The following is a 19,519-nucleotide window of genomic DNA, read 5'->3' as shown; positions in this document are numbered from 1 at the left end:
ATACTCTATTTATTTTATTTGGGGAAAAAAAGGCTATAGATTGTATAGGTGTTTCTTTCCTCAAAGTTGTCACATTTGTATACCTTGAATAAAAAGCGAGTGGGCGTTACCTTCAGTATTTCCTTCTGATGAACTGGACGATTATTTATAAAAATGAAACTCCTTTCTGAACTTGAAAGGCTTGTCAAAGAACTGTCTGACTCAGCTTTTGGGAGAAATCCAGAAAGATTTATCTGCAATGATAAAACAAATACAGTGCAAAAGTTTTTAAAAAGGGACCCCAAAAAGGTTTTTTCAGAGGTGAGATATTAAAATTAGATTGTACATGAGTCCAAGACGTTCAAATGCATGCACTGCTTCTTGAAAGTTATGATACAAAAGATTAAAAAAAAAAAAAAAAGGGGGGGGGGGGGTGAGAAGGATGGGTTTCTATCTATTCTCCTGGATCAATTTATTGAGAAATTTCCTGTTTGGGCTGCCAGTTGCACCAGGTTGCTGTCTGCAGCTGAGGGCTGTGGAGAACAACGCCAGCCAGCTTTCGCCTTGCTGACTGTAGGATTGCCCAGCTTAACCCCTGTCCAAGCTAAAGGCACGCACTGCTGCCCAGCCTGGTGCAGGCAGTAGTGAATTACCCCTGCGGGGAAAGCCCAAAACACATAATCCCCCCCTTTCTACATGCAGGGCACCTTAAATAGCCTGTCCTAGGCCATTTATTCAGGGCACCTAAATTTACCTACGCCACCTGTATCCAAATCAGCTGACTCTCAAGAGTGCTGAGCACCCACGACTCACAGACCGCAGCAGAACCTGCGAGCACACAGCACTGCCAAGGAGCCTTGGAAAAAAAAATCACACGATTTGAGTACGTAGCATTAACTCGCAGTTTTAAGATTTTTCTTTTGAGGTTCTTTAGCTTAGGGTTTTTTTAAGGTCAAAATGATGCCGATAACTTGTGCTGCCTGTTCCATCACCTCCCCCTCTCCCCCACCAAGCAACTTTGAAACTGTTGGATCAATTTCAATTCAATCTGATGAAGAAGCAGAAATCCCAAAGATATTATATTTCCACAATTTCTGTGATAACTGACAGCTGTTTGGAGAGGACAGCCTCAAGATAATGACCTTACTGAGGAAAAGGCAATAGTAACTTTTCAAAAGCCAGAATCCATCAGCATGTAAGAACCCACATGCTGACCAGCCTACGTCCTGCCCCACACATTGCCCCACTGCCACGTGCCCAAACTAACAGGTGAAGGAGCACTGGGGCACTGTGAGGATGGAGATTTTGGAGATATGGGAAAGTCTGGAGAATGTTCTGGTAGCAGAGTAGATCACTGAATGCAGAAATTGGACCTTGTTAGCTTTGCTTTTGGCAGAACCACTTGTATTTACTAAAATCCAAATTATCATGCATTTGAAACGGAGTTTAAAATCCCTGGGATTTGGCCTATCCTTCCCATTCATCTACGTCACGCCAGCTATCTGCTCATGTGCTCCCTTATTCCCTCTTGACCTTGTAACAAGCATTCTGTGCTAAAGCTGGAGTGTTCTGGTCAGCAACGTTGCACATAACCAAACACCACTGGTCAAGTTAAAGAGGTGTCAAATATCTGTTGGATGATTATCAGAAAACAACATGCAGCGCTTCTAGATTTTATTCTGCAACTTTAGCACATCCTCCCTCAACGTTCCTCCTCTACCCTTCAAGCTCCTTTTCTAATTCCCAAATATTTGCACAAGTCTTTCACTTCAAACAATATTTTTTATATACAGAAAACATTAAAGCAAAACTGAAAGTCTCTAAATAACTCATTTAAGAAGCTGCCAGATTTAGAAATGGCTGACTGCAGCTATATTTAAAGCCACGTAGCATATCAGTATGCTCATTAAAAGTTAGTAACAATTTCTAAAACTAGTCTTAATTATTACAAATTTTCATATAGGAAATTATATGAAGTATAAAGACAAAGTTACAGAGACTGGAAAATATTACTGAATTTTTGCTTTTAGATTAACTGTTTTCAGAATTAATACTTTACTAAAAGACAACTTATATATGTATTAAATTATATCTGTGTTGAAGTGGACAGTAGAATTTCTTTCTTTAGTACTTATCTTTTTCTCCAGTGGCACATGTTATCTGCTAAACCTATCCTCCACAGAAACAGAAGAGACCAAGAAAATTCCCTGTGTGAAAGTTTTCAGCCAAAACAGATCCACCCATTTACAAGACCGGGGATGCGAAAAGCATAGATGTTGTTTTATACATGTAAAAAGTTGTGTCAATTCTTTATTTTCTTAATTTTCTTTTTATTTTACAAGTAGCTCCTGAGTTTGCACGCTTTGGAGACACCTTTATGTTCTTGGTTCATTCAGTGCTCATAATGGAGATGTTTTGAAGAAGGCCAGTCTTTAAAACACCTGGATCACTTGTTACAGAAGTTTTAACTCTGTGGTTAGTAAGGTACAGCTTACAGAAAGCTGTTCATAGCAGGATTAGTTTCGTCTTCAGCAAAGGAGTATGCACAATGAACAAGTAGGAAAAGAAAAGAATTAAAGAGCTGCCCCCTGGTCTGTGTACTGAATGAGGCATGGACCTAATGGGAAGCAAAAAAAGCAGCATATGCCCTGTCATTAAATACCTAGCTCAACACCTGCACACAAGGGAGAAAGAAAGGGTTACACAGGCACCCTTGATTCTGCCATTTCATAGTGTTTGGCTGCTTAATTTAGAAATGTCCATGGTTTCTGAACAGAGATTTGTGCGTGAGCAATATGCATGGATCACTTATGCACCTATAAATGATGCACGTGGTATTTTACACACTATTTAGAGACAGAGAGAGAGATGGAATGTTCTCCAACTTCTATTCAAGGAATATGGATGCCTCATGATATAGTAGAGAAGTAATATGAGAACCTTAGTGCCTCCTTCAAGCTAGTCCCTTCTAAATACCCCCATGTCTTCCCTTCGGAGCCCCCTGCACTTGTCCTGTGGGGCACTTCCAACCTGCGCTCAGGTAGGAATGACTTTGGATGGCTCTGTTCAGACATACGCAACTAAAACTTCACAAACTACAAGAAGCAACTTTGCTTTTTCCGCCCTCGATTCCCTGCTTATGAAGCCTTCTGACAAGCTCAATAACGCTATTGAACTTTAATACATATATTCAGACTTTATTGAAATCTGAATAACATTATTCAACACAACTTATGCTGAATGCAGCATGGTAAGCTGTGTTTAATAGCCCCTGTGACTTTCCAGATGGTGATTGATCTCATCGATGTGACTGGTCAAGATTTATTACTACAAGACACAGGAAAATGCAACTTTGAAGGGTCATCAGTAGCAAGACTCCCCTTTTTAAGAATGTCTCCAACATAAATAGAAGCAGAGTAAAAAGAGTTTTGAAAATATTAGACAATGGAGAATATCATGGGGAATTGCCTCAGTTTCAACAGGGGCAAAGAAAGCCAAGTGCACTGAACTTTTCGAAAACTAACTAGTACTTCCCTGAAATATATGTTTAGTGGAAATTTTGCATAGCTTACCTTCTAAATTGTGTTTCTTTTGCTGCTCAGGTGCTGCTCACTGAAATTGAGGGGATATTCTTTAGAGGGTAAGGCTAAGAGTCCACCAAGATGAGAATGATATAAATGCTTAGATATTAATCAGAGCATAACCTGCCTGTGGGCCAGGAATCCCAACTTAGACAGCTCTGAGCAATCAGCAATTCTGCATTTGTCATCACAACTGTTTTTACTGCCATTTGATCAGTGCCACATGAGTCCTGACTAGACGGTTCTTGGAGTGGATTTTCAATTGCCAAACCAATTAATTTTACAGAGAGGACAGTAACAGAATGAAACACATAATCAGATGTCAGTCTGGAAATAATACTCTCTTTTTCAGTCTCCCTTCTTTTGGAATATTGACTTAGCTCTCTTCATTGACAGGCTTTAAGTGGATATGGGAGAAGGAAGTTTAAACTCACCTCAGGATCTTCACAGCAGTGTTGAAAAGGTACCATACTGCCCATAACGGCTGTTCCCAGAACTGACATACAGGCCATTTTGTGATCCGACACCCTGGTCTTCTGCCAAATAACTGCCTGAAACAAATGGCACAGAGTCAAATTTTTGACATTATATTTGTTGAACTCAAGTCATGTCTACGAACATGCATATGCAACTGCACACATACTGTATATGTAACATTCTGTACTTTGACCCTCTTACATTCACAACTTTCAGTGTTAACACACACGATATGGCACTTTTTGGCATGTCTTCTCATATTGTATTACTTATTTAGACTCGTAGCGATTGGAAAATTAAGCATAGCTTGTATTTATGGATGTTACATGGCTAATCTGGACTTGTGCACCTGAAACAACTGTTAAAAACAAATCAATAAAAATACTACTTCTCCTCTTAGATATGCAGCAGTAGGATTTGTGGTTTTACTCAGCAGATAAATTGAGGGTTCGTGACATGTCCCTGGCACAGTGGTCAACATCAGAAGGTGGGCATTGCAATGCCTATGGTACTTTTGCTCAAGAGACAGGTCATTTTGGTAGAAATCAGGCTATTAGATGTCCACTCACAGCTCTCACCTGGATAACCTGGTTTTATGATAAGCCTGCTATTTAGAAAGGAAAGGACTATACAAGGAAGTATTTATAAGGAAAGCAGTTGTTTGTCAAATGAAAACTTTGTAAAAGTTAGAAGGATAAAAGGATATCTGTTCTGTTAGCTACATATCTTGTAATACTATTGCAAAGATTTAATACAGTAAGGCAGTACGAACTACAACTTGCATCAGAAGTTACTTGTCAAGTCCACTTACATGTACAGAAAGTATTAGCTGCTTTGGGAGGTGCAATTTTGTCTCCCACAAATGAGAAGTCCTATGCTAAACAGCCACAAATTTAACTCTGAATCTGCTGACTTTTAATGCTGTGTATCAACAATAACAAAATTTTGCTTGGTTGGCTTTCTGCTTCCATGCAATTGAGACTGCTAGATTCAGATCCACATTATTTATGTCACTGTTAGCTAAGTGCACTGCAACGTGCAACATAAAAACACAAAAGGAAAAAATATGCAGCAAGTTGCACTTTAAAGTTACAGTGGTCTTTAAAACTGATGTTCTAAATAGGTGCTAGGTGTCCAATAAATTCAAAATGAGTTCACAGTATTGTGGTACGGGATGTTATGTGGAAGCATGGTGAGCAAGAGAAGAATATACATCCACCCATCTCAAGAAATGCAATACATAGCCTTAAAATTCCACCTGTCCAGCAGGATATGTGCTGGCCTTGAGGGGTGAATTCCACGGAAGAACACAGTGCTCCTGTAAAACGATATTCCCTTCCTACAGGACAGGTGGAATTGTAAAGCTTTGAGACTGAAGAGCCTAAAACTATTCCCCAAACCTTTAATTTTCCATTTCCATGTACACTACGCAGCATTTGTGAAGTGGGGCTTTTCAGTCCTCCCTGAACCTGACTCACCTCCTAGACACCAGCCCGACAGCCCTTCGCTGGATCACAGCTCAGACATCCTACAGCGAGCACGACTCCCTCAAACATAAAGGACAATTTATACCAGGGAGGGCAGCGAATACAAAAAGGGCAGGAGGAGAAACGAGCAAGCAGAGCCACAGGCCGGGTGTCCACAGCTCTGGCAGGGAGTCCCCACCGTGCTTCGGCAGCAGCAAAGGACAGCCCGGGGCTGCACAAAGCATGCTGCCGCAGCCTCTCTCCTCTACACCTGCTGTAAATCTCCTCAAAGACATTTTGGAGTGATGAAAGAATTTGTCCTCTTCTCTAGAGCTCCCCTTATAAAACATATCCTGTACTGTTTCTATTTTAAAATTGATTACTTAAAATGGAAACACAAAGTGCCAAGCAATTTTTTCTTTACTGGATGTATTTTAAATTAAATGCATGTGACCAAACTGAGAAAGACACATGTTACATGACTAATATAAACATCGTGCTGTTTATTTTAGGTATACTAGTGTGATGCCGCAGGTACAGATATAAATCTTAGCTGCTGATTAATGCAAGGTTATACTATATATATACATACTGAGTATGCTGAATGGGTCATACTCAGGACTGTGAAAAGATCACTTCAGTAAGGTGGCTTTCAAGAAAGCTGTGGAAAATGAGAGCTTATTAAATGCAAACTTGCTAGAAGTAGATACTGTTAGTAAGTTCAGGGGGTATTTTTTTAACTAGTCATATATTTATCAGATATTGATACTCAGAACTACAGACAAAATTTTAGGAACTAGTTACCACTGTAGGTTAAATTAAAGCCTACATACTAGAGGCCTGGCACGTCCTACATTTTTATACTATATAAACACAAAATAGATTGTGTGTTCATTTTTAGCCCTGGCTGTACATTATGAAGCAACAACATAGGAATATCTGGTAATTTAATGAAAATTACTTTCCTAGACTCTCCAGATGTATCAACAGGCATTAAAAATTCCAAAGAAACAATGCCTGTTCCATTTCATTTATTTTAGAAACCTGTTTCCATGAGGTTCCTGCAATACCCTATTTTTTTAACCTTGCTTATACCCTTTAGTTTAGCTAAAAATACACCCCCCACACACCCCCCATATGTTTTTTTCTAGGTCATATAAAGCGGGTGTCCAGGATGAGCCAAGGAAGAATCTGACTCTAGTCAGTATGATGACACTGCAGAAACAGCCTACTCAAAGATATATTATTACATATGGCCCATCTTAGGTTTTGCTAGAGCTAGCCAAATATATCCCACCTCCCTCCTTATTTCATTGAAGGGGATTACATGATCTAGATCTTATAAAATGTCATAACATATATAAAATCTATGGCACATATACAGAAAATAAGTACGTGTGTGTGTGTGTGCCTGTGCGCATGTTATTTCTTCAGCCCCATCCAGCCCTAGGACATATGCATACTTTTGTGGAGGATGACAGCGTACATGCACACACGGAGCAGGCATCTCTGTTACTTCAGGATACATACACATAACCCAGAAGGATTCCTTGAAAAATGCGTACAGTGGAGAAAGAGTATGCAACCTTTTCCCACTGGGTTCCATAGTGTCTGACACTGAGGAGAAGAAGAGCTGCTCATTATTTGTCTCCTCAAAGACACCAAGGAAAGACAGAGGAAAAAAATACACCCACTCCTCATCCCTAACTATCCTTCATATTTCAGAACTTCTACCAGAAGCCACAATGATTTGCAAATCACAGACGAAAGAAGTCTTTAATTAGAGCTGGGGACTGGATGCTGTTGCTGACTGTAGCTACTTCAGCGCAACTATGATGCTACAAGTTAAGCAGATTTATCCCATTTACCTTATTACTATATAATGGCAGTAACTTCACGAAGTGCACTTTTACCACTCAGAAACCATTTAGTTTCTTTGTTTTGTGACAATCGTTGTGTTATTTATCCTGTAATAAAGTTTGAGGGTGTAAAAGCCTAGCAGAGTAAGCACTGTACAGGAACAGCAGGCTGGTAACGTAACGTGACTTAGCTCAGTAAACCATCGACATTTCACAGTCTCTAATTTTGTTTTACATGCTTCAAAAATCCTGTCACCTTGGCATCCCAGATCTCGCCTGCAGACTGTTAACTCTTTGGGCCAGTGTGCTCCTTCGCTTTCCTGACTAAAACCTAGTAGTTTATTAGGCTCCAGCACAAGTGAAAACACTGTTGCCTATGTGCTAAGAGAGTACAAAAACAGGAACAAAGCCAGGCAGCAGTATCCAGTTTGAACTGAGCCCAAGGGAAACAACAGGACATCACCTTGTACAATGAGTATAAATAATGTCTTTAGTTTATGATGCACAGATGCCTAACTGCAAGGGCTGCCATGTTCTCTGCAGTGGAAGAAAGCCTATCAACTAAGAGATCAAGATAAAGTCTTAACCACATTCTTTAAAATCCCAGCCTTGAAAAATGTTGGTGTTCTTTATCAGCTCCACACCATAACCAGTGTCTTGTTTTAAAACCAATGGTAAATTATACTACTAGAAGAGTGCTCTTGCATAATCTTCCCCTGAAAACAGCAATCACAGCAGTCTTTCAATTTGGCTTAAAAAACCAATAATGCACCGCTCTACATAATCATAATTATTTCCCCCATATATTTTATATTTGCCCCTGAGGAACTGGTTGTCCCATTCATTTCGTAAGTGATGGTGGGACAGCTACCAGTGGAGGTACGCAACAGAGAAATGCAAGGCACCAGTTTTCTGCTCATCAGATGCAGTCGACCTATCTGTCTATCCCATGGGCATCAGACATTACAGCTACCAAGGGAATATGTTGAAAGACTGTGATGTTCCACGGCACTGCTCATCCCACAAACTCTGATGTATTTTCTGCTCAGATATCCCTTCTGTGATACGAGAGCACCCTCTCAATGAAAAGGCTTTCTGGAGCATCACTCAGTGGAGAAATGCTTGTATTTGGGAGCTGAGAAGTATGTTAGGAGATGAGCTAACAGGTATTACAACGCGCCAAGGACCTTCACCTGGTAAGATACATCTTCAGAGCCTTTCAAGAATTACAAAGGCGAGAGAGAGCTTTAAGGTTTTTGGCTGCTTTAACCGCTCATGTTCAGCTGTGGGCATTTAGACAAATTCCACTTCCATAGCAGAAGGAAAAAAGAAAAAAAAAAGATAATAAAACCTCCCAAACAATTAAACTACTGTCAAAAAACCACAGTTTCTAATCCTAAACTGTCATTCAGAGGATGTACATCATCACGGTGAATTCTATTTAAATAAAGGGAGGTTTACAAGCTTTTTGGAAAATAGTGGTTAACAAAAGTAACATACCCAACTGAAAAACTACACTGGTCTGGAAGAGGGGAAACTCCCAGGCAGCTCTGGAAACATCTTTTTTTTCTGCTAACCTTTTTTAAGTGTACAAGTGAGTGTGAAAGACTTGCAATAGCTAAAGGCACATCTCAGATTCTGCAACACACACTGCATATGTGAAACAGTAATTGTTTTGAGATTTCAGACATATACTGTGCTGTCATTTGAAAAAAGTGATGGATGAGAAACTGGAAACCTCAAGGAATTAGTAATAGGATATAAAGCATTTCACCTCTAGGTCACCAGTTCAAATTCAACCAGGTTGGTAGTGACCAAAAGTAGTTACCATCTGGCAGCTGTTCTCTGGCTGATGTAAATTGAGTTGAGGGTCTCAGCGCATTTCCTAGTGGACAGGTGTCCTCAGCACAAAAAACACCATAATCAACTCTCTGTTTGGCTTTCTCAGCAAAGCCACTGAACAACGAATGGAAGTAAAGACTGAGCTATATTCCAGGTCAGCATGAAAGCATGTTGGCTGCAGAGCACAGCAGATTCTTAATCGTAATTCCTCTTTATATTTTAAGACACACAGATTAGGGAGGGACTTAATTTACCATCATTACATTAAAACAGAGTAGCCTTTCCAACTCAAGAAAGAGCTTACGTGCTGCTGTTTCTGCTCAGTTTGGAAGCACAATGAATGAATGCAAAGTATAATCCCAATATTAAGAATGGTAAATTTACCCTAATGCACTTACTCCATCTCAAAAACCCCACACCTATTACAGAGGACTCGGACACAGAAAACAAACTAGTTTTGCACTATCGGATACGGACTGTAGGTTGAAATTATCCAACTTTGGAAATAAGAGAAGACTTACTGTAAAGAAAGGAAAAAAAAAAAAAAAAAAAGGTGGCACCCTTTGGGACAACACCACCCACAAAGAGGGTTTGGGGAAGAATACCACCCAGAGTTACAATAACAGCTTTAAAGTGGACCTCTTGCTTCCAGAAGTTCTGACCGATGACCCTCAAGAAACAAACAAGACATACTTCTAGGCAGAACTGTGTGTGACTAAGGCTTCAAAATACTGTGCATGAAAAATACTGGAAAAAAATATTCCCATATGCAGGTTTTTCCTCAACTGGAACTGGAAAATTTATTGAGTTTACTTATGGCCCACCTGTGTTTTGCACAAGACGTGGGACCAGCTGTGTATGGTATATGGTACGACCTGCTGATAGGCGCCATCTAAGCCACCTGCCACCATAGTTTGTTCAGCTCTATTACACCTGAAATTGTTGAAACAGGTATAGTTATTGGATGTCCTCTCTCATTTCAGAGTCTGTGGAACAAAACCAACCAGAACAGAGTTCAAGTATTCCGTATCATCAGTCTTTCAACACACAATGGCATTTCTTGAACAGCAGTGGCTTTAAGGCTGAGTCAAGGGCTAGTGGTGCTGAACAGTGAGGAGTGTGAAAACTGTTGTTCCAGGTAAGAGCCCTACACCACCTCAGGTAAAATACAGCCAGAGCTCACAGGTGGCTAAAACATGGCATTTTGGGCTGAAGAGTTTGACGCGGTTTAAGCGGTAGCTAACTTTGGAATGTTCTTAGCATGCCTTCAGATAACATTAACTTTAAATAAACTTGCTGAATACTCATGTGAATTATTTCCATTTGGCTGTCTCATTATTCAATATGCTTTCAAGGAACATGGTGATGAAAGAAGAAAAATACCTCTTTCTAACATAACCATACTGGCAAGAGGATCAACATTATCAGTATTCAAAGAATGTCTTGGCAGGATAAACCTTCATAAAAAGAAGGAGCACTAGCTAATCCAAGTTGTCAAAATAGCAATAGTACTTCAAGGGTTGATCTGCAAAGTGATTCATTATTTATTGCTAATGCAAACAAAACATTCTGAGCAGAAAGAGCAATTCAGTATTTCCTATCTCGGAAATCCGCAATGAATGAGCCCTAGGATGAATGATAAAAGGATATCTATTTTTTTAGTAAAAAACAACCCAAAGGCAGGAACAGCATTGTCGTTCTTCGCAGACAAGAAATCAGACACTTAATGGTAATATTTTCCAAACCAACACCGATATGAAATGCAGCACAGCAACAAGAAAAATTGCTGAGATCTCATCCAGAAGCATAAGACATACACCTTTTTTAAAAAACATGGTAGAAATAAAACATGCAATGTATTGTGCATCCTAAAATATATATATATACACACACACACACTTGACAGCTCAGTAAGAGGTCTGACTTGCCCAAGTAAGTTTCTGCTAGAATCAATTATGCAACATTTTCAGATGCCTACCCTCAGACACTTCTATGAAAGTGCTTCATTACATTCTTCCTTGGGAAAGCTAGGGCTATGCTTTCTTCCATTCTCCTTTAATTTCTACTAAAATACAGGACTTTAAAGACTGTTTGGTTGTTGTTGAGTTTTTTTTAGAAGTACTGCTTTTGTCATTTATTTTGACGATTTCTTTGACATACACTTTCACTTACAGTTTTTTCACTCACTACCTTTTCTACTCTTTTGACCCATCCTTCCTCGTCTCCTTCTGCAATACCTCATCTCTGCTACCTTCTTGCTCTTTTAAGCCTCGGAACCTGATCTTACTCTCAACGTGTCTCTTCTTCCATTGCAACAGAAAGTATTGGCTCAGCCTCAAGAATTCAAGATTCTAGGAACTCCTCTGAATAACTGCACATATATATTTTTTTAACTAATATATAATCAATGAGCTACATGAAAAATAAAGCCATTCTAAGAAGTTGATTCTTTATCCTAGTAATTTCAAACAGAAATATAACACTCACCACACACACAAATAAATCACAGACAAGCCTATTCAGTGGAGTATTATTCTAGCACAGATATACTGTAGTATGACTACAGGAAGAACACCTTCTGATCTGAACTAATAATTGTAATGAGAATAACACTTAGCATCTGATGGAAAAATAACGAATGGATATTCATGTTCTGTGATATTATGGTAAAACAGATGCACACAGACCTGCTGAAAGTTGTTATATATTGGAATTTGAGAATGTGACATTTATTTAAAAGGTATGAAGCAATAGGTAATTTTTTATTTTGAAAGTAATGGCAACAGCAGTGGAAACACAAGAATCCGCATTCAAAGCTTTTTTTAACATTTTCAGACTATTTTAAAGCATTTACACATGCACGGAGGCAGACTTAGCTGTACAATTGCCTTTCCCCTGCTCACCAATAGCTACTGAGCGACCTCTTGTGTTGAAATGTTTGATCAGCTTCTTACCTGTTTTCTTTCCAAATAAATTAAATGAACGTAACGCCAGCAGTGCAAAATGAAGAGCCCAAAAAGTCAGCACCATGTCTGTCATTACAATGAATGATACTTCCTGCTGATGGCGTTTGTACTGATTTATTCTACCCACTCAAATTGTGTATTGAAGAATTTACCTCTGAAACTAATAGGACAGGTAGTCAAAAACATCATGCAATAATTACTATCGCTCTCTGCACCATTTTTGCAGTAAGTATTGCAAAAAAGAATTGATCAACTTCTTGCACATTATTGCCATTGTATTAAGATTAGCAGAGAAAAAAAAGCAAGATACATAATAGTCTAATCCAAGAGGACGAAATAAAAATACCACACACAAAGAAAAAAATAAAATTTGCAAATTGTCAGAGGGCAAAACCAAATCACCAATAAAAGACAAAATTAGTTTTATTAACCAATATTTAAGGCTGATACTGTGAATCACTGCTAGATATGTCAAGGAGCTTAACGCAGTCTAAGAAGTGCACAGCCTTGAGATTTGTGGTTTCAAGCTTTTTGTAGTCCCAATGAAATAAGACTGAAAGCAGTAACACTTTCTCAGCTTCACAACACTAATTCTGTAGGCGCAAAGCTGGCTTTTGTTTGTCACAGTATCTATATTTCAATATTTAGAAATATGTACATAAATATCATCAAAGCAAGTTATACAATTCCAGAAACAGATAGACAATCCGTTGTAACTTCAAGAAAGCATACAGTGTCATTCATCGTTCCCACTGAAAGGGAACTGAAGAGTGAATGTTTGGTTGATCGAGTAACTGATTTGCTTGCTCAATGAACAGGCCAAATAGCAAGATCAGCAAACATCTTTAATCCAGAAAAAGAATTGCTAAGGCATCGGGCCACAAGATGTCACTCTCTACGTTGTGGCAATTTGGAAATTCGGTGGCATAGCCTTCCTCTCAGAAGTGACAAAAGGAGTACAGCCAATAAAATCTGCTACGTTAAACTGGGGTCAGGTAAAGGAGAACTGCTCAGCGTGCCATTTCTGGAGCTGTGTTGTCAAATTACTGTTCAGTACAGTGGGAAGTTAAAACAGCCTCCAAGCAGCCTCTGAACCTGTTCCCCAAGTCCAAAGAAAGAACAACTAGCTCAACCAAAGCCTGTCGTATGTTACTCTTATACCAGTGTAGCAAATTGAATTTTTTAGCTTTTTTAAATAAAATCATCATTATGTATTGAGCTCTTAAGACTCTGCATACAGCAAGCTATCTGTATGCATGGAGCGTCTATCCAGCCAGCCAGCCAAATCAAGTCAGACAGACAGCCTAACCAAGTAAGTTTTGAGTTTTCTCAGTTGGCTTAGTTTAACGCTTGACCAGGCCCCACGGCCTAGTAAGGTCTCACTTCCTTATTCTGCAGACCACCAACATCATCTTTACTAATGACCGGCATGTAAAATCATTCTTATACTACTAGCATGTAAAATAATTTTTATGTTCCATGTATCTACCCAGGCATGTGTTGGAACAGACCAAGAAGATCTGAGCCTGAGTTTTACAGGTTTAGATCAAAATCTGTAACCAATCACAAATACGTATCTATGAAGGGAAGAAAGCAGTGGAAGTCCAAAACAAACCCATGAGGAAAGAAAACTAGGAACAAAAGAGTTTATGGAATTATTACATTAACTGCCTAAGTTCATCAGAAATTGATCCTTAAGACAGCTGATAGAGAAAAACCCGTTGTTACCTTATTATGTGTTAAGGTGATCCTCAGGTCTGGTTTTATGATACCATATGCTGTGAGTAGATCTTGGATTTTTTTCAGTTCCTCCTTACATTTTTTATTTGTTGAATAAAACTGCTTTCTTACAGGAAGATTCTTAAACAACTTTAGGACTGTTACTGTAGTACCTGCAAACAGGTGACAAAAATAAGTAGACATTACACTGAAAGCATACCACTGACTGGATATTGTACACTGCTGCATACAAAATAAACCCATGAGAAAAAACACACCATATGAGCAGTCATCCTCCCTCAAACAAGTACCTATAGACCTCAAGAGTTGCAGTTCCCCTCCTTTATTTAGGGATGTGATTGCAGTATTGTCTTCTTTTGTACACATGGACAATAGTAAGAATCAGCACCAAATAAAGCTGAAGACTCTTTCAGTACATATTAACTTTAATCAGTAAAATTATTAACAAACTAGAAACTGATCAGACATACCTAAAGGCAAAGGCCCTTCACAAGCATTTGCTTTAGGGTCGCACCTGAAGAGCCAGATAGCTCCGTTCAAGACACAGTCTATAGTAAGTGGGGGAATATTCACCTACCAACACAATCACACAAATCCATAGCCCGCAAGGATATTGCAAAGTATTAAATACATGTGGCAGAATTCAGTCAATCATTCAACAATTTTGACAAAAGACAGGGCAATGCAACCCACAGGCTTTCCAGCTGTGGAAAATGGAAGAGTCTAAATCTTAAAGAGTCCCTGGTTAATATCAGCTAAAGTGAGAGCTCTCAGCTTCAGCTGTTTTTTCAGTATTTGCCTATTGACTAGCCCTCAGCAGTTTCTGCTGGCTTAATAGCTCCCTGCAGCCACTTAGCGGAGGAGGAAGGGAGCTGGGTCAGCAGTCAGCTCAGCTCCCTGCTGCTGGATGAGCACTGCAGCCAGCTGGGGGGCAGCTTGTGGGCACAATACTGGGCAGCCGCTGTCTCAACCGGGAAAAGCTGAGCTTTATGGAAAAGCTGCCACTGCTTTCTCAGGAGCACAGCCTTGTGACAAGAAAGGAGCGCACTCCTTCTGGGAATACACACCGGCTGACTAGTGAATGCCAGGACACAGTGTGGTCGTAACGGACCTTGCTGAGCAACAGCTAGCTGAGCAGATGCTACCCCAAACCTACACCACGCCTGAACCACCAAGGCTGCCTCTGAGGTGAGGGCAACCTTTAACCTTCACACAAACACTCAGAAGGATTTCTAGCGACACACCCTTCCTGCAGGTTAGAAAGAAGTGTGACTTTGCTTCTTCCTATAGCCATGCTGCTTCCAGCAAATTCTTTGTATAGCAGCAGGGCAACTCCTCCTCCTTTGAGCCAGGGTTTTGCTACGCAGAGAAACATTGTTTTGGTCCTGAACAAATCTTTCGTATACTTATATAGTAGGTCTGCCTGGACCTGGGGCACTGAATTTTTAGAGCTTTTATTTCTGCTGTCAGGTTGAAGAAGTGAGTCAGAGAAGGAGAAACTAGTCTATAATTACTATCTAAAGCAATTTCCAAGACCTATTATATCTTACAATAACAACACTCTCAGTTGACAGACATAAGGCAAGAAATGTTTACAGCTGCAAAGATTTAACACTCAACCTTCAAGAACCGAACGGGTATTTCAACATCAAATTGAGCTTCAGAGAAACATAAAATACTTCTGTCACAGTGCAGCACCGAACAGTGATATCCTACCTTGCCCAAGATGGGAAGGCTTTTTAGAAGTTACATGCCCATTGCTATCCAAAGCATACTGAGTGCTGAAATCATCATCAGCTGTCTTTGTTGTGATCAAAACCTGAAACGAGTGATTTTAAAAATATTATGTTAATCAAGGATTCACAAAGTTCAGAATGAGCTTAGATAAGCTTTGCTACCACTCTTACCACTGCTCTATTTTAGTCACCACAATTACATTTTTTTATAAAATGTTTCTTATAGTCACAGAAACGTTCTGTTATTACTCAGTTTTTCATCCATTTAACTAAAAGCTATGCATTTCTATCACACTAATACACAAAGCACAGCAATTCCTGCTACCTACAACACACAGTCCTGTGTCTTCTATTCTAACACAGCTTAAATGAACTACTAAATCAACTGGTAATTTTGCATTTTCATCCTCGATGAGAGAAGGCATACTATGACAGCTTCTTAAATTCATGTGAGATTCCACAAACATTACTACTACCATCAAAGAAACAGTGTATTATCTTTCCATACCCAAACACATCCAGCAATCAGTAGTAGCATGTTTTGTAAGCTACTAACGTAATACACAGACTGGCTTTAGCAAGACTAGTCATAAACTAGAAGGTCAATAAAACTATGATTCCCAGAGTTCAGGTATCAACATTTTAAACAATAGGACCACTGCACTTAACCTCTGTGTGTTTCAGGTGGTTAATCACACATAACAGAGCTTTAGGATATTGGGGTTTATTTTAGTATCTCATGTGAATCATTCAGAGCTCAGCCATGCCTCTGGAGAGAAAAAAAAACCAGTAATTGATTAATCGGAAATGACAATATTACAGACCTACTTAAGGGCCAATAGTAAAGTACCCCTTAAATGAAACTACAGGGGGCAGTTTGGGTAGGCATAAGGCCATTAATGCCAGGAATGTTTAATTAGCATAATGACTGATCCAAAGATTAAAATAATACCTATTAAAGTACTTAACACACTCAGGTCACCTCCCATCTCTTAGGAAATGTACTGTAGAGCTGATTAAAAGCTCAGAACAGATGGCATTCTGCTCTGATAACTCATTAGAAGAAACCAATGATTGAGGTCTGTCATCACCTGCCAAAACACCAACGCTTTTAAAAGCATCTTTGGAAATCTCCATCCAAACATGCAACCTGCTCCTGATTAGTGCAACGCGAATGTAGCCCAAAGTAGCAAGAAGTCAAGCTCTAACACCTCCTCTGACCTTGACAGTTGACGGTTCCAATCAGACACATCCAATCAGTGTCATCTTGCAGGATCTAATCCTTGAGATACTTAGAAAGAAGAATCCAAAACTTAACCTCGGTGCAGCATGAATACAGAAACGCAGAGCACAACAGAACAGGTAGATGCTGTGCCCTTCACAGCCTGAACAATTTCCAGATCATTTTGAACAAAATTACTTTCAGTCAACAAGTCAAACCCTAAGTACCAGTCCTCTTAACACAAACATATGGATCAGACTCAGCTAGGCTAGGGAGCAGGTTCCTGTTTACTCATACAGACAACAAAGTTTGTGCAATTGCAGTCATAAACATGTCAAGGAGCAATATGGAGCCCAGCAAGATCCCATGACTGCTGATCACCTAGATAACATCAAGGCAGAAATTGTTACTAGAACAGTAGCTATGTGGGCCATCGGTTCCCTGAAATTATTTCTCCTGGCCACCATCTCCTGCTTCATTTTGATTTGCCCTAATTCAAGTAGCAAACTCAGCCATACTCTTTGACATTGTACTTGCCGAGAACACTAAACAGAGTAAGCCGGTGTTCTAAGGAATCATGTATCTATACCCTGATATAAAAGAGAAGGAAACGCTAAGCAATCTGTCTCTGACCTATTCTGCCTGAGGAAAATAGAGCACTGCTGTGACCAGCATGACAGAAAGGCAGGACTGGTACTAACAAGGAATCCATACTGCTTCCTGACCCTACAACATGACTTCTGGGGAAGGGATGGGAAAGGCATCGCATACACAAGCCAAACTTTGGAAAAAATATCCCTGGCAGGCTGCTGGAACAATTTGTGTCTTTGCACTGATCTTTTAATAACATTTCCACAAATACATATTTTAATAAAAAATAAACAATCACAACAAAAGACTAGATACTTTTATAGCAAGTGCTCACCTCTGATATGCAGCAAATTGATCCCAAAGCTTCCCCACGGAAACCGTATGTTGTCAAGCTTTCCAGGTCCTCAGAAGAGCTTATTTTTGAGGTATAGTGTTTAATTGCCATAACTGGAACATCAGCAACCTTGATTCCATTGCCATTGTCTCTTACTTCTATTTTGTTAAACCCATAATCCTCCTAAAAAAGAACAAAACACAATGGACCACTAAACCAATGAATAAGACACAAGTTTAAAGCAACTAAGGTTACAGCTTCCAGCCATCCAGATAAAAGCAGGAGTTTTGCTTATTTGAAGAAACTGAGCAACCATTAAACGCCTCTGTTAAAAAAAACAACAACAACAAACAAACAAAACCCAACAGCAAAAAACCCAAGAATGTTAAAGATAGTAGTGATGGCTTCTCTGATTAAACAATATAATTCATACCCAATGGACTGGAAACAGCATGTTAATATAAATACAGTGAAATTAAAACAGGAATTAAGTGAATTTATTTTGAACTGTGATGAAATTTGCAAAACCTAAGCTCAGAAAGGGATCTACACAGCTGGAAAGCTAAAGACTTTTTCACCTCTTTTCACTTTTCTTACCTATTTGGTATCACTTTTTTTGAAATCACCACAAATGCAGCTCTGTATCCATTCCGTTACAGTCAGCGGGCCCTCACTTAGTACTGTTTTCAACTCTCTCAATTTATGTGATTTCACTACTTCAGTAGTTTTTCAGTCCCCATGTTGTGTCTCAATACACAGAAGCTGAAATTCTAATGGCAGCAAGGCACAAATGGGGCAGAAATAAGGAAGCTTATAAAGAGGTACAATACTTTACAGAAATAAATAGAGGTCCTAGAGGCTCTTTCAAAAAACAGCTTTCAAAGAAGCAAACTTCAAACTTTGAGATTTACCTTTACATATATGCGACCCATATTTTACTGAATTCTAATGTGAATACATCATTTCAACAAGCACGAGCATAAAGAGGGTAAAATTCTGAAAATCCAGATAATTAGGACAGCAAAATGAAAGATGGAATTCAGGTTCTATAACATCTCAAAAGGTCCAGCAAACAAATGCTTCCTTCAAGGTACATTATAATCTGCACACGTAACTTGCACCCAAAAGAATCACAAGCCACGAGAAGAAAGTAATTAGAGCTGCAGGATCACTAACTAAACTTCTTTTACAGAAGCATGTCTGGCTCTTTGACGAGATTACGATGGAACATACAGAAAAATGTGCTGTAGTGTATAATGCATCTAGGAGACCTTAAAACTGTTTTTGCTTAGAAAGAGTATCTTGAATCAGTGGCTCCCACCACTAATGCTGTACAGAGCACGTGATGGTTGCTCACAGAGAGCTGACTGATCAAACTGAACTAACTTTGTTGTCCCATCTAGGCATGTACTGAAAACAGTTATGACAAGGTATTTTCAGGGTTATTTCATGAAGTAAAAAAATAACGCAATTAAAAACAAAAGGAAGGTACCTAAAGATACTGTCTGTATTCACACATCATCTGTATTAGGAACCATCAAAAGCCTTTGAGGTAGGCACAGAACTATATAGATATTTAATTAACTGATACACAATAGAAATGTGGGTACCTTTCACTTTCTGCATTAATGAACGGTGCTAAAGTTATCTTCAGGTGAAAAACAATGCTTTTGCTAATATACAAGTCAACCTCCTACTGGAAAGCAAAACAGAACCTAAGCAATAC

At 39.3% G+C, this 19,519-nt stretch overlaps 1 protein-coding gene across 4 annotated transcripts in view; it reads right to left on the bottom strand.

The window, feature by feature from the left end:
• The window catches only part of PMS1 (PMS1 homolog 1, mismatch repair system component), a 47,511-nt gene that overhangs the window by 21,727 nt on the left and 6,265 nt on the right, over positions 1–19,519 (bottom strand). For 3 of the 4 annotated variants that reach the window (XM_040604281.1, XM_040604280.1, XM_040604278.1), the window contains exons 3-7: positions 17,794–17,976; positions 15,627–15,729; positions 13,899–14,062; positions 3,995–4,111; positions 111–233 (exon numbers count right to left, since the gene is read on the bottom strand). In XM_040604281.1, coding sequence (XP_040460215.1) covers positions 111–233; positions 3,995–4,111; positions 13,899–14,062; positions 15,627–15,729; positions 17,794–17,976 — 690 coding nt within the window. The remainder of the gene's footprint in view (positions 1–110; positions 234–3,994; positions 4,112–13,898; positions 14,063–15,626; positions 15,730–17,793; positions 17,977–19,519) is intronic. The other variant, XM_040604279.1, reaches the window with a different exon arrangement.

This window comes from Falco naumanni, chromosome 8 (assembly GCF_017639655.2).
Source record: "Falco naumanni isolate bFalNau1 chromosome 8, bFalNau1.pat, whole genome shotgun sequence".
In the NCBI taxonomy this organism is placed as follows: Eukaryota; Metazoa; Chordata; class Aves; order Falconiformes; family Falconidae; genus Falco; species Falco naumanni.
The sequence above is the reverse complement of the archived record's forward strand: the minus strand, read 5'-3'. Positions and strand labels throughout refer to the sequence as shown.